The sequence below is a fragment of the Rhinolophus sinicus genome, chromosome 12, assembly GCF_057876585.1.
Source record: "Rhinolophus sinicus isolate RSI-liver-muscle chromosome 12, RSI-T2T, whole genome shotgun sequence".
Classification (NCBI taxonomy): Eukaryota; Metazoa; Chordata; class Mammalia; order Chiroptera; family Rhinolophidae; genus Rhinolophus; species Rhinolophus sinicus.
In genome coordinates, this window is record NC_142512.1 from 56,888,893 (window position 1) to 56,910,634 (window position 21,742).

At 51.6% G+C, this 21,742-nt stretch overlaps 1 protein-coding gene across 1 annotated transcript in view; it reads right to left on the reverse strand.

Annotated features, from left to right (window-relative positions):
- NPLOC4 (NPL4 homolog, ubiquitin recognition factor) overlaps positions 1-21,742 on the reverse strand; it is a 47,708-nt gene that overhangs the window by 17,162 nt on the left and 8,804 nt on the right. Inside the window, exons 4-12 of the mRNA XM_074320324.2 lie at positions 19,450-19,626; positions 17,736-17,784; positions 16,924-17,018; positions 15,196-15,319; positions 14,160-14,339; positions 11,278-11,364; positions 9,230-9,301; positions 8,692-8,818; positions 4,547-4,707 (exon numbers count right to left, since the gene is read on the reverse strand). Coding sequence (XP_074176425.1) covers positions 4,547-4,707; positions 8,692-8,818; positions 9,230-9,301; positions 11,278-11,364; positions 14,160-14,339; positions 15,196-15,319; positions 16,924-17,018; positions 17,736-17,784; positions 19,450-19,626 — 1,072 coding nt within the window. The remainder of the gene's footprint in view (positions 1-4,546; positions 4,708-8,691; positions 8,819-9,229; positions 9,302-11,277; positions 11,365-14,159; positions 14,340-15,195; positions 15,320-16,923; positions 17,019-17,735; positions 17,785-19,449; positions 19,627-21,742) is intronic.

Sequence of the window (21,742 nt, forward strand, 5' to 3'; positions counted from 1 at the left end):
GGCCTCCATCACCAGGGTGCACGCACAGCCCTTCGCCTGCAGGATGTGCTTCTGGGCCAGGTCTCACTGGCTGCACAGCGCACCCTGGACAGACGGGACCCCCATGGGCCTCCGAGCTTCCACTCCTGTCCTCTGCGTGGATACGCACACAGACACGTGCACACACATGCACAACTACACAAAAACGTACACATAGGTACATCTATAATTTTACATCATGAGTTGGAGCCCGTATCCTGAGATAGTTTTTAAACGCCTGCCTTTAGTGATCAGTAACACTGGTCCACGTAGATGTATTATGTTAATACCCGTGACTGGACTTTCAGATTGCTGCCAATTTGTTACTACAGATGACACAAATACTGCAGCGCGTCCTGCTTACAGGTGTATTTTAAGTGCGATTCCAACGCCTCCAGGAGGACTCATAGGGTTACTTTAGTGTTTGCTTTCACAGGTCTTTGCTCAAACTGGCACTTTCCTGCAACATGAGAAATGAGCGTGTCAAATCCTCCAGGGCTACAGACAGTCCTGGAAGCACGTCTAGTTGCTCTAAGGCAAGTTAGCAATGAACGAAAACAACGGCCTGATCAAGGAAGTAACACGGCTCCCACGGCCACATACAAGAAGCTCAAAAGGCAGAGGAACAAAACGCAAATTTCCAATCTGATAAAGGGTAATAACAAAAAACTCCAATAAAGCCCACAGCAAATTCAGTTAATGATGAAATCCTGAAAGCACTGCTATTGTGCTTAAAAACAGGACAAAAGTGCCGGACGCGGGACAGCAGACACTGTTCCAGAAGCCCTGGCCAGAATGAGGGGCCAGAATGAACAGGAAGGGACAAGCAGGAATGTCACTTCTGGATAATACACTTGTCTGTGTAGAAAACCTGAGAGAGAGACAGAGAGACAGAGAGACAGAGCGAGATTGTGTATGTGTGTGAATGTGTATATACATATAATTAGAGGAACGAGTAACCAACAAACGAAGTTGCTCCAAACACAAGTATACCAGTTTTGAACAGCGACAGTTTGAAAACGTAATTTTAAAGTGATGCTACTTATAACACGGAAGAGCCATCTAATAAATGATGGCCTTCGTGTGAGAGACATTCATGGACATGACACAAGCGCAGTACCCCCACATTTGGAGGGGGACCCTGCACGGAAAAGGGGGTCAAAGAAATCCTCAGGAGACCTGTTTGTTTTGATGCAACCTGCAAGGAATTCTAAACTGCAGATGGAGGAGTAAAGGGTCAAGAACAGTCAGGGCTCCCGAAGAAAAACAAGGGGGTCTCACTTAAATACAGCTTAAAACAAGGCATATGAGGATATACACATGCGGCAAAAATCATCAGAAAAGCAAGGAAATGATGGGCAGCTCAGGGAGGGCTCCTAAGGGCTCCTGTGGTGCAGGCTGTGCTCTGCTTCTTACAGGTGAAGACGTGCGTGTTTACTACTTTTTTTTTTTTTTTTTTTTTTTTTTTTCAAAGATTTTATTGGGGAAGGGAAACAGGACTTTATTGGGAAACAGTGTGTACTTCCAGGCCTTTTTTCCAAGTCAAGTTGTTGTCCTTTCAATCTCAGTTGTGGAGGGTGCTGTTCAGCTTCAAGTTGTTGTTCTTTCAGTCTTAGTTGTGCAGGGCGCAGCTCAGCTCCAGGTCCAGTTGCAGTTGCTAGCTGCCGGGGGCACAGCCCATCATCCCTTGATGGGAGTCGAACCGGCAACCTTGTGGTTGAGAGGATGCGCTCCAACCAACTGAGCCATCCGGGAGCTCAGCGGCAGCTCAGCTCAAGGTGCCGTGTTCAATCTTAGTTGCAGGGGGCGCTGCCCACCATCCCTTGCAGGAGTCAAGGAATTGAACTGGCAACCTTGTGGTTGAGAGCCCACTGGCCCATGTGGGAATCGAACCGGCAGCCTTTGGAGTTAGGAGCACGGAGCTCTAACCGCCTGAGCCACCGGGCCGGCCCCCGTGTTTACTACTTTTGTTCACGTGTTTTATGGACTCTTTTACATGTAGGCTATTTCACAAGAGACAATTTAAAAATGGATCATGATTAATCAGAGTCAGCAGGCACAGTAAGAGGGAAATCTTTGCGGCAGGTTTCATGCAGGGTATTAGGTCCACCAAATAAGGTTTTTATCCATTGTAGAATTCTCCATTCAATGAGCAAATAAAACATTCAAACTGAGTCACGATTTTAAGTGTTTACAGGGCTGTGAGGCTGCTCAGAGCCTCCGACGGGCCCCCACTGGTGCCTCTCCCAGTCACCGGCTGTGTGACCCTCTGCGAGCCTCTATTTCCTCACCTGGAAAATGGGAAGGACGACAACAGCAACAGCAGTCACAGTGAAACCTCACCCTGCGGCGCAGTGAGGGTAAGAAGAAACACCTAGAAAGTGGGCAGCCATGTTGGAAGCCAGCAATGACAATCCTTGGGGGTCCTACTGTGTGCCTACAGGCAAACCAGAGCCGTTTCACTAGGATCAAAGCAAGCTCTTTCTTAGCTAAAAAGGACGACAAGGAAAGTTCCAGAACAGAAACATGATCAGGAACAACAAAGGATTTCAGATGTGGGCAAGAATGATGAAAAGATACCCGGATTTCCCCTTCCTAATGGGATACAATTGGCAGGTTGCTACTCCCACAAACAAGGGGAAAAAAATGATAAAAACTTCATTTTAAAATGAATTAGAGCTGTAGAAACAACAAAGATCAACGAGGACTAATGGACTAAACTCCAGAGGGGACTGTTCAGAGGCGAGCAGACAGCCGACCGGGGCGTCCACTGATGCCGGACGGGAGGCCCGCTCTCTGCTGGCTCACGCAGGCCTGTGAGAGGAAGATGGCAGCATACCCACAGAGGTGGGGGCTGGGCTGGAGCCAGCTCCCCACCAAACACCGTCCAACCGAGATGCCTGGGAGGCTGAGCACCGGCGGCATCTGTCTCATGGTCCTCAGGCAGAAGGGCCTGGCAACAGATCAGGCAAGTGACGAAAACCCGGCAAGAGTGAACAGGGACATGGAGACCAAAAGCCCTCTCCTGCCTGGGACTCTTTTCAACCCTGGCTGCACGTAAGGCTGAGAACTCAGGCGCTGCCCCTGCCAGAAGGCCACTGCTAAGAACAGTTTTTCGGGCAGCTGTCATGCAGAATTCTAAAAACGGCCCTGAAATATTTCCCACCCGACTCCCCGGGACTGTGAATGTGATGCAAAACCATGCCTGTGAACATAGCCCCTCACAAAGCAAAGGGGGTTGTTCAGCTGTAACCAAGGTCACTACTAACCAACGGACCTTAACATCGGGAGATGACCTTGGGCCACCTGGGCGGGCCAACGCGAAGGACAGGAGCCCCAGCGAGACAGCAGCAGCAGCCAGCGAGATGGGCGCGCCTGCGGGCTGCGGGGAGCAGCAGCAAACTGCCAGGCCGGGAGCTGCCCCAGGGCAGGAGCCAAGGAGCTCAGCGCCGCCAGCACTTCCTGACTCGTGGAATCAGGCTCTGATCGACTCATGACTGCAGCCCGGACGACCTGGAGCAGAGAATGCGGCCGAGCTCTGCCCAGACTCCTGAGCACAGAGTATGAGATGAGACACGGGCGTTGTTTTAGAGCCGCTTGGTTTGCAGCCACTGGTCCTGGCCGCCATAGAAAATGAACACAACGGCCCCAAAACACCATCAACCCACAGGTCCAAGAAGCTCACCAAACCCCAAACACGGGATACCTGAGGAAAACCACCAGGCACTCACGACCGAAGGGCTAAGAACCAATGATTAGAGAAGATGGGCCAGCCCATGGGAAATGTCACATTCTGAACAGAGGGACACATGAGGTGACAGCAGACTTCCCGTTGGACACAATGAATCAGGCAACAGTGGAGCAAACCTGGCAACCTAGAAAAGGTCTTTCAAAAATGAAGACAAAATACTTTCAGACACACAGAAGCTGCCCTGTGGTGTAAGATTAAGGAGTCCTCCGGGCGGCAGGTGGTGCCAGGTGCCTCGATTATGACCGGGAACAAGTCCCGACCTGCGGTGAGACCGTCGTGTCTCTGGGCCTGCCAGGAAGCACCGAACACCTACATATCCAACCCGGATAGTTTTCAATAAAAAGTTTTCACAGCTGTCACAAGAAACAGACTTAAGGATGGACACCTGTTTGTCTCAATGGTTCGCTGAGACTCCTGTACCGCTCAGGAGAGCCTAGGTCCTGCCCTCACAGCTCCATTCTTCACTGCTGGGGAGGCCCTGACAGACACCGTCTTCCTGTTTTTAGAAGCCAAAGCTGCGTGTGTGCTGCAACGTCTGGTCCGGTGTTACACATCCCAGGCCCTGCACGCCATTTCCGCTTCCAGTTGTAAGCCCTAACATCACAGCCATCGGAGTGCTGACAACAAGCCTGAGAGTGCTTTGGAATCCTTCACCCACAAGCTGGGATCTAAACAACCACGGCTGACTGGCAGCCAGTGTGGCCGGTCAGGCCCCAGGCAGCCAGTGTCCACACCGTTCTGCAGCTACTCGACGCCTGCCCACCATTGTATTTTTACCTTGTAAAACACATCGGGCACGTACTGCTCGCTGCTGGACTCCTTGGCGTAGCCGAGCTCGGGGGCGTCCTTGCACGGCAGCAGGCACTCGTCACGGACCAGCGCCATGCACTGATTGGACACCTGGTACCCTTCAAAGTGGACCTGGTTGTCGGGACCACCTGCAAGAGACAGACCTTCAGTGAGAATCCACCAAAGGACATTCAGAGCAAGTCTGTATCTGATACTTCTCCCCTCGGGCGCACAGAGCAAACCAACTCTTAGGAGTCTGCCATGGGGAAGAATTCAAAAACGCTGGACGGCAAGTGTACGAGCAGCCTGAGCAGGAGGCCTTGAACGCAGGCATGGAGGCACCGTTACAGCTCCTCAAACAGGTCCCACCAAGGGGCATGTTCTCACCAAATTGGGAAACAAGACTGGTAAACGTTCTCCAACACCCGCACAAACTGCTCAGTGCCGCCCACTACTTGGGCTCTTGGTTTCCAGTCAGGCCAGACAGAGCCCTGAGCCAGCAGACGTGTGTGAGGGAACGGGGAACGCACGTGGAGGCAGGGGAGGCAGGGGGGTATGGGAGTAGACGGGAGAAGAGCAAGACAGAGCCGTGTGCGGCGGCAACAACCTGTCTCTACCACACGCACAGTAGTGCGCACCTCAGAGAAAGCGGCACAGCCCCGGTAGTGGCTGTGGGCACCGTCAGAGCTGCAGGCAGCATGGCCCCCGCCCAGGTCACCACCTGCACTGCACCGTGGACCGCCCTCCACACCTTCCTCTTTTGTTCCTCAATCCCACTCCATAAACTGCCAATATGACGTCACATAAGGACCAGAGTGAGTGCCAAAAGCTGCTGAGTGGGAAGGAGCTGGTCATGTCACACCGAGCAGGGAGCCGGCTGAGACAAGAAGCTGGGAGAGAAGGACGGGCCGGCTGTGAAAGGCGGGCCCTGAGCCTCCGGAAGAGGTGAGACAGACTGTGCCCACCGCCGACTTCCACCACCACAGACAGGCACTTCCAGAACCCAGCTACACTCGGACGACTCTAACATCCGCTATTTGTTAAGGCTTTGGAAAATATAAAAACCCCTCAATATCTCTCTTTTAGTTTCTTTGACAAAAATAGAATTAAATTACTGATCAGGGAACAGAAATTTTGTCTGTCTGTCTTTCAAACATTTATCAAAAACCAGACCTGATGGCCAAGCAATCAGAGAAAGTGAAGGATGAGGGCAGAGCCAGCCTCTGCGGGAACCCTGGGGCCCGGGGCCTGCCGTCTGCTCGCCTCTGCACACCAAAGGCTGACAGCAGCCGGCTTCCAAATGCTGTCCCACTAAATCCAGCACCCGCCGTTGGGCCCTACTCACACTGAGGACAGGCGGCCCAGCCTGCTGTGCTCGGATGAGCAGGTTCCCAAGGGCACAGGGAGCGCGAGGCGCCCTCACGTGCGCACTGGGTTACCACTTTACTTTGGGCACTGTAACCGTACCGGTTTTTACGTTAATCATTCAAGTGTGATAGCTTGTTAGAGAAAGAAACATCTGACCTTTGAGAACCAGAGAAAAATAGAAAGCGGCATTTGTAAAACTGAAGGCTGTTTGAAACAGCCAACTCAGTCCACATGGGTGGTCTCCAAAGGCGGACTCAATGACAGGAACTGCAAGGACCCTGCCCTCGGAGTCACAGGAAACCACGCCTAATGAGCTGCTTCTACCTCCACGGAAACCGAACCCTGGCTGGTATGCAAAGGAGGCCTGACCGCTTAGCTCAACCCCTTCCAAACGAGCCTGTCAGGACATCCACAGTGGGATGAAAGGGGTCGTGACGGGAAGAACTCCGCCGCTACTAATGTAAGGCGCAGCCTCAGAAAAGACCTTTCACAGCCCAGAGAACGGGGTGTGCCAAATGACAAAGATGGACGCTGGCATCATGGCAGGGGTTCAAGCTCAGGCCCTGTAATGATTTTCCTTCCACGAGATCCTCCAGGCTCATGAGCAAGCCCCCCACATAACCAGTGCTCCAAAGGTGTCAGGCGAGAGAAGTGCCCTGTGCGGAGGGATCTGTGGACACAGTCTTTGCCCCCAGCCCGCAGACGGGCATGCAGCTTCAGCAGCAGCTTGGGGACAGCTGAGAGCACCACACCTGCCGAAGCACCACAGACCCTGTGATGCAACGGTCAGTCTCCTGGGAGACAGCCCGACACAGGAGGGACTGCTCCCTTCCAAGCACTGGGACCTCAGGCAGGTGCATTTCAGACAGGTGTACAGGGCGCCACCAGATCTCTGGCCAAGAACCACCTCCAGACAGAGAGCACGTTCCTTTGGAGTAAGAAGCTCTGTGGTGCTTCGGACAACACCCTTCTGCTGGCTGCCCCTGGGAAAGGGAGTGATTTATGAGCGAGCATCCCACGCCGTGATGCGGACAACTCGGTGCAGACACGGAAGGGCCCCGCCTGCACGGGAACTGCTCACTGCGTCAGCGCTAAGACCTTTCTGTGAAGTGGCACTTTTCAAAGGCAAAAATTCCATGGCAACTTCCAAACTCCCCACAAGAAGTGTGACTCGTGACTGAAGGTCCAGGTGGCCCCAAGTTAGACACTGTTTACATTTCTAAACACATGCCAGTCCTTTTGGCCCATCGAGTAATTCCCGACAGAAACAGTTAATAAAGGGTCAGGCTGTGGAGCCTGAAACAGCAGTTCTGGAAATCTGTGAGGCTGGCTTCTGGTTGCTCCAAGGTGGCAGGAAGGGTTAGCGGGCTGGAGTCAAAGATGGCCGGGGTCCTGCTGAGTTCAGGAGAGTCCCACACAACAAACAACTGCTCCACGTCCCACATGACCTTGAGTGTCCGTCCCCTGCACACTCATGGACACAAAAACCCGTTTATGATGACCTGAGATGAGAGTGAAGTGTATTTTATGTCAAACATATCTATTCTCTATTCCCGTCCATGGCGTCCAGTCTCAGCCGCTGTCCTGTTGCCCTTCATGTCCCCATCATGACAGGCCCCGCCCAGTCTGCCCTCTGCCCTTACGGAAGGACTCCGTGCTGCAGATTTACTGTTTCCTATAATTCTCCTCAAAACCCCATCCACTCCCTTAAGCACCTGACCCAACAATTCAGGAAAATAAATCTGACTCAACTGATTCACACTAACGTGTGAAGGGTGCTGGCCCGGCCAATGCTCCACAAAGCACATTCATTTCAAAAAGAAGGCGCCTGTCAATCAAAATGGGTCATAAGCCAGCAGATCTTAAAAACGCAGGCGGTGTAAAGAAGTTTTTCTTTGTGGTTCCCCCGGCAATAGGAACAGGCCAACTGACATGCTTGGGCCATTTGTGAACTGGCGTTTGCTAAACAAGAGGGTGCCTCTTACCACAGAACTAGGGGAAGGATGGTTACCAAGAACGAACTGAATGACCATCCCTGCAGGGGTACAAACCGACGTCAGTATTTACTTTATAAAACTGACCAAACAAATTCTGTTTTTATGACTGGGCTCTCCAAGTTTCAAATTATGTTATAAAAGATTTGGTGGCACTTTTTTACAGACCACAATCTCTTATTATATATTTATGATGTTCACAAAACCTAACATAACATACATAACGTTACACACACACGCCCCTTTCAAAAAAGCTTTATGAAAATGGTTCCTTAAAATGACACTCCCATTCATAAGTGACAGAAGCAGTAAATCTCTTTTCTCCCAGATACCACAGCCATCTTTGGTTACTGGAAAGGGGCAAAGGCAGCCCCCAAGCTCAGATCCAGAACCCAGACAACTTGGCCTTGGGACAAGAGAGTGGGCTAGAGAAGAATGACCCGGAGGCCCCGATTCTAGCAGTGTTGTGAGTGAAGCTGCTATGTTCAGGATTTTTACCACAAACCCAAAAGAGGAATCTATAATTGCACAGGCCCATTAAGAAAACCTACCGTGTTTCCCCAAAAATAAGACCTAACCGAACAATCAGCTCTACCGCGCCTTTTGGAGCAAAAATTAATACAAGACCCAGTCTTATAAGTTACATACAACATATATCTTATGTGCTACATAAAACTGGGTCTTACAGGAAAATAAGGATGAGAAGCTGCTGAAGGAACAAAACATACTAACAAGCAGTAACGTTTACAAGGTAACCGTCCCCGTTGATACCTGTAGCCACTGCAGTAACGAACTTGGATCCAAAGTGTCCGTCTGGAGAGAGCCGACATATGTTGGGGTGCTTATTCTGGAAGTTTCCTGCAGTGATACACTCTTCCGCACTCAGGAAATAGGTGTCCTAAGAGAAGAGAACCAGCCTATCACGTTTTCCAGCATCGTGTCAAAACACGATTCTGTTCCTTCTTTGGAAGATACGAAGGAGTAAATTACAACATGTCAGGAACTACGGTGAAAACACCTGTAGTCTCCAGCCGTTGAGACGCTCATGTAAAGCCATGCGTGACTGTAAGGCCGGAAGCACTAGGCAAGCAGCCCCATGTCTGGCCTGCGAAAGCACTGGTGTGGAAAGGTTGGGTGGGCTTTGCTCTACAAGGCAGACACACTAGACCCAGCCTTACTTTATCAGGAACACTGTGCTGAAAATCATTTGGTCTCAAAGCCAGAACAAGCTGTGCAGAGCCCCCGAGAGCGAGGGCCAGAGATGGTTGGAACCGCGCTCAGGCTCGGAGAGCGCTCCCACCCAGCTCACCTTATTTCGACTGTATCGGACTGTCCCCTTCCGGGTGTCTTCCGAGACGAGGTCTGTAAATATCCAGCCGACCTGCACAACAAAGGAAATTATCTCAAGTCTCTCCCTGAAACAGATGACGAATGTTTCCTGGCTTCTGCCCAGAGAGCTTAGCAACTGTTCTCAGTGAAGGACTCCAGAGACCCAGTTCTTTCTTTCTAGGTGAGTCGGTCCCTCAGCTAAGCTACCAGGCCACACCAGGGATTCCAGGGACTGCTCAGGGGCAACTGGCCACCCTGCGTTGCTGCTGGGTTGGAGAGGAGGGCAAACGAGCGGAGCTCCCCAACTGGCGGGGAGGGAAGGCCGTGCCCAGCACTGTGCCAGGTGCGGGCCCGTCCGGAGCTGACACGATGAACAGAATGCTGGAGCCCAGGGAACGCATGCCACGAAGAGGACGACGGACAAGAGCAAGCACACAAAGGCGACAGGTGCCAGGCGCGGGGCTTTCTCCGTGAGGAGAAAACAGCCTCCCTAGAGACGGCACGTGCCTCAGGCACCTGTCCCGGCTGCTCCTTTGAGCTCCGCTGCAGGGCTGGAGAAAGCACCTGGGGGTACAGGACGTGAAGCCCCGTCGCCGGGACACCCTCACGCCGGCCTCCCCAGTGTGCCCTGCTGCAGGGACAGTGCCTGTCTGTGCTCTGTGATCCTGGCCCTCCCGTGCCCACAAGCCTCCTAGCTGGCAGGTTTACTAGCGGGGCTGGAATCCAGGCATACACCCTGCTAGTGTCCCTCAGAGAAGTGACCTGGGGCCTGGGACACTCTCTAGTACAACCCTGACACAGACCCTTCAGGTCCATCTCCTGCAGCCATGACCACACAACTTTGGAGACTTTCATTTTCCTTAAAATGCCCAGATGAACGAAAACCACAAGGAGGAGAGCAATGAAGAAAATGAGACTTAAAAGATACATGACCAATGTAAGTAAACAGTAAACAAGGCAGAACCCAAACCAACCCAAGATGGATGGAGGTTAAGGAGCCAGTGTTTTGGGGAAAGGCACTGACATAACCTTAAGATCCTCTATCAATGTCACAAGGACCATGAACTATGCGTTTGTAATACACACAGGTCAAAAACCGTACCAATTTCTCTTGTGAACAAGAGAAACTTACAGATTTTAAACAGAAATATGACCCTAACTCAAGATGCGGACTCCTTGTTAAAAATAAAAGGACACTTTTTTCCTTAAAACTTTTTTCTTATGATGGTATAGTGACTTTGCTCTGTAACATTCTTAGGTTAAGTACATTTCCAGTTTCCACCGTTTATCTGTAGGGAATTTATTTTTCACTGTCTAAACTGATTAGGAAGTAAAGAATAAAACTCACATGGCTACCAATAGTGAACTTCTAAGATGTGTTCAAATCCCCAGTTCAACATGTACTTGTAAAAACACATCTCTGAAGTTCCTGGGAACTTTACCAAGGATGTAAGATACACTAGATCAACAGACTCAAAAAGAGAATTCTTCCCTGTCTCCTAACTGCCAGTAAAACTTGGAAGGCTTACATGTTCAGATGGCTAAACTATAAACAAGAAAATTCAGTGACTGAAGAGGGAACCCAGAAGCTTCCAGCGCAGGGGCAGAAAATGAATACTAAATGGGCCTTGGCCGCAGGTGGCAGAGGTGCACGAGGGAGAAGCTCACAGCCAAGGCCCTGCCTCGGGGCAGGCAGGGCACACAGCCTGGGTGGAGTCCGCAAACGGCAGGAAGAACCAGCTCCCGGCTTCCTTCCTCCGCCTTGAAGTGACCCCCAGAAGCGTGGCTGGCAGAGCTTAAGTGAACAGCCCGTGTTGGGCTCGTTCTTTTCATGCTCAGGGAAATGCTCACATTTTACTTTAAATCGGAGAAACATAAAAGCTAATAGCACCCAATAAACACAAGTGAGGTTTCAAAGCATGCCCGCCTGCCCCCGACCTTGTAGAGCTCAGAGTTCAGCCCCGCACGAGGCCCCGCCCACCTGGTGTCCCCAACACAGAGCCCGGGGCCCCGCGAAGGCCTCACTACCTTCCTCAGGCCAAGTTTGGCAGCGATTTCATCCACCACCTCAGCTTTTGGGTCTTCAAGAAGCTCCAAGCTGTTCTGTGTGCCAATCTGTCGGGGAGTCAAAGAGAGAACAGGCGTTAGAGGAGCGGGCTCAGGGAAGCCGCACAGCGGCTCCACCCCATTCTGGCTCAGACGTCACGGAGGAACACTGCTCTCCCTCTGCCGAAAGGGAGAGTGACAGCAGTGGAAGAAGCTCAAGGCAATCAGATGCATCCCAGCAGGCCCTCCAGGCTCTTCCCTTCCCAGGCTGCACTGCGCTTTGAGTCAGGACTCAGAAAGAGGCGGCCGGGTGGCTCAGTGGGTTAGAGCGTGAGCTCCCTACCACAAGGTTGCTGGTTCAATTCCCGCACGGGATGGTGGGCTGTGCCCCCTGCAACTAAAGACTGAAAACGGCAACTGGACTTGGAGCTGAGCTGCGCCCTCCACAACTAGACTGAAGGACGACGACTTGGAGTGATGGGCCCTGGAGAAACACACTGTTCCCCAATTAAAAAAATAAATAAATAAAAATAATAATTAAAAAACAAAGACTCAGAGAACAGTGAAGCAGTGCTCAGGCTGTCCTGTCAGTTCCATATCAAGTGTGGGTTGTTCAGGACAGCAGGGTCCCTACGCAGTTTTCTAAGGTGCCCTTATTGGGGAAAGAAGTTAGTTTCAAAACTCCCTTGGATAAATAGTTTTATTCCCGACCGGTTTGGCAAGATTAGGCAAAATGAGAGCTGTAGGGAACATCCGTCCCAGAAAACAGCCATAGGAACCACATGTGCGGCTCCTGCAGGGGCAGCGCGCAGCTTCACAGGCGAGGTACTGAGTGAGACGTGGCAGACACGCCGGCCCTCAGCAAACGGAAAGGTACCTGCAGTCGGGAACCGGCTGCTTGGTGGGCAGCACGCTCGGCTCAGGGAGGCAGGCGGGCTCGGGCTCTGGTGGGCTCACATGCAGCCTGAATGCCCGCGTGGACAGCGCTCGCTGTGATCTCTAATCCGCAGTGAAATCAGGTCATGGGTCACTGTTAGAAGTACGCTGCCGAGCGGAAGCCCCGGCCCAGAAACAGAATAGTGAAGGTGAGCCCAAACCGCCTTTCCTAACTGGCCTATGCTTATAAATTAGTCAAACTCTGGCAAAACGACCGAAGAACTGGATGTTGCTGGTATACCCGTCTGGAGATCATGAACCTCCAGAGCAGAGGTCAAATCCCCAACTCGGGGCAAAACGGGAGTACCTCGTTTCACAACAGGCAGCAGCATGAGCTTCGATTGCTAATGAGCTGGAGATTGTCAGAGGCCCCCAAACTGGGAGCTCTGATGGTGCTGTCAGTAGTTTGGACGCCAGAGGCTTCTGTTCCAACAGATTCCCTAGGAAAAACTGAACGTGCTTCCATAAGGAACCCCCCGACTGCAGCACACTTGTGCTCTGGGGGCAGAGAGCAGGGCCCCTCTGGTGGGGTGTCTGCTGCCACCTAGTGTCTCCTTTCAGGTGAAGTGACACAAGGGCCTCCGCAAACACTCTCTCCGTCCACCCGTCTACCCACAGCTCTCAGTAAACACAAGAAACGTCAGAGGGGGTAAGACTACACTCCAAATCTGTAAACACTGCCAGGTAGGACATGGCACTGATGCCGGAGCCACAGATCTGCATGCCAGCCGGAGGCCAGGAGCCTGCAGTTTCAGACCCCAGTTTACTTAAAAAGGAGGCCAGTCACAGCACGCTCTCCAGAACACAGGCAGGTGACAAAGGTGTGTACGGTACAGTACAGACCCAAAGACACAGAGCACAGGAAAGTACGGGTATCTGTATCTACTTATATTAAAAAGTCAAGGTTTAGAAGTCTAAACCAGAAGGTAGCACAGGTGGGGTTACCTGCAGAAGAAGGGAGGGAACAGGATGAAGACGAATACCTTATGCGTAGATCTGACTTTAGAAATGTGCAATTTTTTTTCTATTTCAATATTTTTTATGAACAATTTCAAATGTACAGCAGGCTAAGGAACTTGACACTGAACAGCCGTGTAGCCCACACCTGGGCCAGCATCAGCACCTCCATGCCCCCCATCCTCTAGTCCCCGCAACCCGACTTCTGTTCCATCTCACAGTAAACTGCAGACATGAGTGCACCCCGCCCCCCATGACGGCAAGTACATCATCAACTAGAATTCAACGTCGTCACAGCATATAAACCAAGCCCTAAGTACTGAAGATATTATAAAGCAAACGAGCATCAATGTATAACTAGCTGGTGCTTAATCATACAGAGAGGACCTCCCAAGTGACTTTAAAACACAGTAACAGACTGCTGGTCCCTCATGGGCGAGACCCTAAGGACTCTCCCCTCCCTCCCAAAAACTCTTCGACTGTTTTCAGTCCTCACAGGCGATAATTTCGGTGCTGTTATTCTGACACAGTTGTGTGGTACGGGATAAGGAACGAGTAATTCTGTGACGCTCTAATTCCACGACGCCTGCGATAACTGACAGCAGGCATAGGCAGACGAGATACAGGACTGTGAGAAGAGAGGGAGCAATTGTGTGACACTTTGGGGGCAACTGACAAAAGTGGAATACGGACGGCAGATTTGATAAAAACACTTATCAATGTGCAATTTACTTAAGTTGATAAATGGTATGTAAGAGAATACCTATTTTGGGGAAATACACACTGAAATATTTAGCGGCCATGATCTTATTCTCCAATAATTCAGAAAACAAGTATTGCGTGCGCGTGTGCACAGAGACACACAGACCCAGACAGACTGGGCCAGTGCGAAAGCAGCACACGGTCTGCAAGGGCACCCACGCAGCCTCCCAACCCAGCAACGCGGACAGCCCCGTGAGCGCAGGCCCTACCTGAGGAGGCTCGTAAATGGCCGCCACTTCAGCCCTGATGCCCAGAGGGATGTCTTTGTGCTCAGTGTACCGTCCATACAAGTACCCGAAATGCTGGTTCCCTGTCTTCCTCCAGAAGTCAAGGAAGCGATCAGCAACTGTGTGATTCTCAAACATGATATTGTCCACGTGTCTGTATTTCTGTAGAGTTAACAACAATGGACTAAATAAAAATATTCATCAAAAATTATTTTTTTCTAGTACAAACCGTTCATAAATAGCCTTTACCTAGCTCTTAAAACACACACACGCACATTTTAAGACCATGCGCTGCCCTTAAAAACACTTCAACTTCTAGTGGGTAGGTGGGATGGGGTGGGGTTCCTCAAGAAATTCAAATTAATCTTTTTGGGATTGCATCTAAAATAGAGGTTTTCAAAATCTCTAGGGGAAAGAATAGTTTTCAAAAAGAGTGAGAAAACAACAAAGAGTGTGGAGGGAGGGAGAGAAAGAAAAGGAAGAAAGGGCTCCAAACAGTCAAGGAACCGCATGTGGGCGGGGCGGGGGCGGGGCAGGGGGGGTGGCCACTCTCCACTCTTAGAGGGCAGGGCCCAGGGCGGGAAAGGCAGTATAACCACATGCAATTTTCCCTGGTTCTCTGCCTCCTCCTTCAGCCCAGCTCAGCTCTCTTCTTAAACTGGCTTGGCCAGGTGCCCTGAGCACAGGTCTGTTACCAGCTTCCAGGGCCACGGTTTCTCAAAAGGTAAAGTCACAACCAATGAGCATTTTAAACAGTCACCAGGAAAATTCTGCCTCCACACAAGCTGACAGAAGAGCGAACCGAAACCCCTCCAACGCTTGTCAGGCAAGCTGCAAATCTTGTAAATAATGTCTGCGGTGTATGACTTCCACAAGGGTCACCAGTCACAAAGGAGTGTGAGTGTGCCATGTGTACCACCCTCTGCTAGAGCAGCTGCTCTCCAAGGAACCACTCCTTTCTCAGCCATGAAGGTAAACCTGCCCGCCACAGCCTGGACGGGCGCAGTGAGCAGCTCACCTGTCTGTTCAGGGTGATGGCGCTTGGCTGGCACTTCGTACAGATGCCATTGGGCCATGGAAGGTGCCCCTCGCACCCTGACTTAATCTTGCAACTGATGTTCTCCAGGGCAACAAACTTCCCCCTGGGTAAGAAGAGGCAACTTAATTAAACCTTATGGTGGAGAGCAGCTGAGCAGGAGACTGGAAATGACGTCCAGCTGTCCTACACCTCTGCGCAGAGCTCGAAGAAGCTACGCATGAGGTGGCGGCAGCAGGGGAAGGTGCTGGAACTCTCCAGTGGAGCGCAGCTTCGGTCCTGCACAGCGAGGCAGAACTACTCTCCTATGAAAATGATTTTCATTTCCACCGTGTGTCACTCACATCCACAAATATTTTCAAGAATGCTGTTGCACATCTACAGACCTAACCTGTATCACTGAGGAGAAAAAAAGAGTTCTATTTAAGTTTCATTAATTATGAGTCTCATTCTTAGGTTGTTTGTAAAGAACTCTTCTTCGTAGGAAAAGCCTGATTCAGAAATGCAACAATAGCTTCACTCTGCCGTTGGCCAAAATAAAAATTCTGGTCAGGAGACTGTAGTTATAAGGAAGTCCTGGGCCCCGCCCTGAACTTGGGGTGAAGCTGACTCCACCCGCTGCCCGTTTTCCCATTCACAAAATGGTCCCCAAAATTCAGTCTCATCTTCACAGCCACCGGCACGCTGGTCTGATGGCACTGGGAGCAATGACTGCCACCATGTCCGCATGTTAATGACAGCTACCAATGTGCCAATGGTGCCAATGTGACAATGGTCCTTGACTGAGAGGGATGAAAGGCTGGAGGATTTCAGCACAAAAGATCTCTGCTCATTCCCTTGTCCAGAAAGTTCCATAGCTTACCCAATGACAGGCAGCAATGGGTTTCTGGTGGGACTGTTTTCTCCTGGTCTAACTTGTTTAAAAAGTCATTTCAGGATGTCAGCGGGTTGTCAGAGAAAAACTACAATCAGGCAAATGTGACATTCTTCACAGAATGTTGCTGACTCCAGTTCAGTCAGCGTCTCCGGTGGCTGCACTGACAGCAGTTATAAAATCACAGGACGCAGCCCGTTACTTTCTGGTGAGGTGAGCACACAGGCAACAGAAGGGGTCACACAGGCTAGTGTCTGACGTGGTTTTAAATCAAAACACTCTTCGTGTGCCTCTCTCTGGCCGCCGTCACGGCCACACTCAAGGAAAGCCCGCCGCCCCGCCTCCACTGCCCACCCTGCCTCCCCCGAGCGTCTGTCATGCTGAGCCTGCAGACAGAAGTTCCAGAGGCACCACGAGTCCATCGGGCAAAGGGCTGACAGGGGCTGTCCAATGCATGGTTCAGTTTGTCCAAAGAGCAGAGGAAAAGCTGCGACTCCACAGACACAAGTGGCCACCATCACACCTTCTCTCACCCACCTTCACATACAACTAAGTCGCCAGGAGGATCAGTGAGGTCCCCCAGGGGCCTCCACAGTGGCCATCAGCAGCCTGGCAGCTGCCCAGCACTACGGGCACTGTGGATTACAGCAGGGCATCAGAGTCTGCATCAGCTGTTTCTTTCCTACCATCAGGGCAAAGTCATGAGTTCCAATGTTTCGTGCCCAGACCCTGACCTTTGTGTGTCTCATTCATACGCCAGTGGCTTTCAGGAACACTGGTCAGATACACAAAGCGAAGCCACAGGGGTGCGGCCTGGCCGCGCTCAGGGTGCTTACTTGTCGGCCCCTCCAGTCAGCTTTCGGATGTAGGCGTGGAAAGACATGTGCTTCACGGGCGGTTCGAGATGGTTTAGGTAGTCCTCATCGAATGGCTGCCAAAACACAGTCAGTAGGTCATGTACCTGCCGGGGTCACAGGGCACACAGAAGCAGACACGGGGACAGAGCCAGACCCCCCTGAGGGCACAGAGGGAGGACAGGGCTTGGGTCTCTCCTGTTCTACATCAGACGACTTTTTCTTTGTGTACCAGGTATCTTTGCAAGATGAAATGAATCTCTATTAAACATAAAATGCGCTAAGTCAAGTAAATATCAGGACAATTTTGCAAAACAACCCCAAAAGTCCCCAGATGAAGCAAGAGGAGCCTCACATAGGAAATCAGGGGAACTGGGGGGGACTTGCTGCCATGAAGCCAGCATTATTACACTGGCTCTCAGTCTCACCAGGACTAACCAACGGAGGAGACGTGAGATTCCGGGCAACGTAAATCAAAACAGTGACGAGCATGAAAACCACCAGGCCAGCTTGTGTCAGGCTTTAAAAGGACTGTCCAAGGAGCCCACTGCAAACGCGGCCCCTCCGTCAGAGCAGGAGAAATGTTTCAGCCACCCCAGCCCACCGGGCGGTCGCACCCATAAATAAGGCTCGTCCTCTGTGCAGCCAGCGGGCACCAGTGCGACTACGAGGCCCAGGGCAGTAATTAACAGGGAATTCTCCCAACCACCACGGCCAAGGGCAGGGGCTTCAGGTGTTTCCATGGCTCAGGGAGGCAGCCATCACGCCTGCCGGAACTCGCTCCCCAGACTCACCTCTAGAGGAACACAGTGCACACACTTCCCCAAAGGGCCGTGTCGGCATCTGAGAAGAGCACAGGGCAAAAGAAAGAGAGCAGTTAGCGCGCCGGCCTTTCCGCGCTGCCTCCCGCCGCTTCTGCCGTTTCCCCGTACATCACCCGCCGTAAAGTGCTTCCCTCCCCAGGCGAGTTAGCTCACAGGGTACAGGGGGAATGTTCACAGTGTGATTTTGATCTGCAATTGGAAAAGCTCAGCAGTACTTCACACTTGTGACTTCGTGGATACTAACTGCTTAAAATGACACTAACTAAAAACAAAGTCAATGGATTTTAAGTCAATTTAAATGAAAATGTTAAGCAAACATTAAGAATGGTGGTCCAGGGATACAGCAAAAACCCTGAGAGTGGTACGTAAAAAACAGCCACTTTGGAAACGAACATATACAGGTTGCTTGGCTCTGTGGGCGGGTTTCCGTCCTCCAGTCACAGAAACCTTGGAAGCTCCACACATGACACGACACTGGAGATGTGCTCAGGGGATGAGGCCGGTGAGCGGTTGGTGGAAAAGCCACGTGTAGGTCCCTCTGGGCTCAATCAGATCTCTTTCTAAATGGGGGCAGACTCTCAGATGCACGTGAGTTCTACATTTCTGAATAGACGGCCCGTCTCTCTGGATAGGCAGTCTCTTGTGGCTCAGATGACAGGTCAGCATGCACGCACACACTGCACACCCACACCACACGCACACAAGCGCCCTCTGAAAGATTCCTCATGAAGCTTCAGAGACACAGACGGAGGGGCGGGGCTGGAAGGAAAGGCAAATGGAAGCAGCATGCAGGCTAGTGGCTCCATGCCAACAGCAGCTGAGCGCCACTTGGTCCTTTAATGCAAGACAGACAAGCTGCCAATACAGCACCTGGAAGCCCCACACCTCAGTGTCAGCACCCGTCATGCTTACGGAGCGATGCAGTTATAGAGACTCCATCACAGACAAGCAACCCTCGCTCAGACAACTCCACACCCCCCACTGTAAACTCAGATGCTCCTAACTGGTTTCCATAAAAAGAACTGCAAAACCTAAGCAGCACACACATGCACCAGCACGCATACGACCCAGGTGAGAAGTGACTATTCAAGGGCACATTTTCAGCAAACAACACGTGCATTTATACAATCCCGGGTGACAGTGTGCCTCTCCATGTGCCATATCCTCATAACTTTGCACTGTGACCTTGTGCTTATTCAAGGGCACCAGCTTTAGCAAACGACGCGTGCAGAATGGAAAGCACGTGCGTGCACGCTGTGCCAGAACTGCTCCGCTACCACTGAACGAGGTTCCATGAACGAGGACCTTGCTCTGGCAGGAACCCAAGTGTCAGCCCACCACTGTTCCTTCCTCTTGCCCGTCCCACTTTCTAAAGTCCCTTCTGCCATGTGGCTGTCAAGGATCTCCAGGGTACATCACGGCAGAGACTCGGTTTACAGACCCTGCCGTCTTTCAAATCTTAGTTCCAAATGCTTGAAAACTTTAAAAGTCCATGTGGGATACACTGAGATCCAAGCAATGAGAAAAAGCGACAAACTAACCTGGAGTGAAAGTTCATGTGCACAGATGGTCAAACTCAAACCTACATTTTTTTTCATCAGCTACTTTGTACAACAGGTCGTGTACACACGCCCTCTACTGAGCCTGAAGGCACCTCAGCGGCCCAAGGCCCCGGGGCACTTACAGCTGCGGGTCGCGGCTCCGGTAAATCTTGCCGTCCTGCCTGCTGAGGTACTGGTCAATCTCATCTTCCAGCACACTGGGGGCGCCCAGGGCCTTTATCCCGGGCGGGGCGGACGTCTCCATCTCAGATGAGGGTCCGGCAAGGCTCGAGGGGAACAGGAACAAGAGGTCGCCATGCCTGTTCAAAGGACACATGCAAATCACGCCCTGCCTGCCTTTCTTCCACGACCTACACGTGCAAGATCGACTGACATCTGCGAAAAGCCAACGCCACCCATCCTGAAAGCCTAAGGAACGAGGTGTCCACTTTTAGGAGACCTGATTCTCTCCACATCTCTCCCGTGCTCCTCAGCATTACAAGCTCAGCAGCAGGTGCTCTGGGACTGCCATTTCATTCCTTTCACAACCGTATTTTAGCATTTACGGTACACATCCATATACCTAGCATCTGGTTTCACACAAATGATACACAGTTGACCTTTCAATACCATGGGGGTTAGGGGTGCCAACCCCTGTGCAGCCGGAAATCTGCATGTACCTTCTGACTCCCCAAAAGCTTAACTACAGTCATCCCTCGGTGTCTGAGGGAAACTGGTTCCAGGACCCCCCGCGGATACTGAAATCCAAGGATGCTCAAGCCCCTTATGTGACGCGACGCAGACAGTGCAGTCGGCCCTGCGTATCCGTGGACTCCAGCCGCGGATGGGAAATACTGTTTTCGATCCACAGTTGGTTGAATCCAACTGTATATTTATTGAAAAATATCCATGTGTAATTGGAGCCACGCGGTTTAGGCCCCCTGTACAATCACAGCATACAGACTGGGTCTCTAGGCAGTTTCTCCCTCCCTCTCACTCTTCGCTTGGCTCCCACTTTCCTTTGCTCGTTCCGTAGCCAGCCCTCTGTTCACCTCCCCCACATTTCTCTCTACGTTCACGCACACACACCCACGTACATACACAGACATGTATGCCATTGCCTGAGAAAATGAGATTATCAAAGACACACTTTTTGCACTTGCTTTTCCCATGCAACAAATCCTCATGAAATCCCTCCAAATACAGTCCGTGTCTAATCATCACTTTTAATGGCCACACAAGGTCCCCAGTGAAGCCGCCTCATGACGTGCTCTGCCACTCCCACAGTGACAGGCACATGTGCCTCTGCGGCTTCCTGCCACCAGGAGAATAGCACTTAAATGCCCAAAGACAGGCAGTCACATGGCTTTCCTTCCGCAGGGTGGTGGCCCTGCTGGACAGAAGAGTTTCTGTTTGTTTTTAAAGCTGCCGATGTATGGTTTTTACAAAAGCTGCCACAATTCACATTTCAAATGGCAGTATTTTGTTTTCTATCACGTTCGGTGTAAACTGCAGTCCCCCCTTGATCAGACTCCCGTTGCTGGCACGTTGCGGACCCGATTCCCTCAGCCACACTGCTACCCCGAGGTGAGCCAACATCTGCTACGCTGGGCGCTTACAGCAGCACCGCGAGCCTCTGCGTGGCCAGACATGGTTTGCAACACTAAAAGTCAACACCAGTCTTGGAGGAAAAGCTACAGCCCCATTTGGTAAAAATTTAACTGTTGCCAACAAGACACACACACAGAAAAAAGAGAATGAATGGAAGAACACGCTGCCAGAGCGCTAGACCCACAAGCCAGAGCACAAGGTACAACGCTCAGGACGGCAGAGCCTGGCCTTAGCTCTTCAGTACGTCGTGCTTTCTCCTCACTTAGTGGCAATGACATTGCCAATTGTAATTGGAGACTTCCATTTCTAACAGCAGATTAGATATTCCTAACCACTGTCCAGCTATGAAATACTGGGCTCAGCTGCTGTGTCACTTTTAACGAGTATACTCTAAGATGCCCTGCTAAGCTCTAAAGAAAATGAGGAGTCCCAAAGGGTGCAAGCAACCGAGAGTAGCTCAACCAACAGCAGCCGGGAACACAGCTCAGAGCTGCCCCTGGCACGCCCACTATAGGAACCCCGTGCTTGGTTCACACACTTGTTCTCTGGGCAGCGGAGATGAGGCTTGAGCCTGCCCGCCCAAAGCGGGCTGCTTGGCCTGAAACTCTCACGAAGCTGGTGTCTGAGGATGTCTCAGCAATGGGGAAAAGTCCACCGGCTCAAAGCCGGCAGCAAGGAGGAACCCCATCAGCCTCCAGCCACTACGCAGGAGGAAGGCAGACCCTGAGTCTGCTGTGCCGCACACGGCCGTGTGGGCGGGCGGCATGGAATTGGGATGTCACTGGGTCAGGGAAGACCAAAGACGGGAGCAGGGTCGGAGCACTG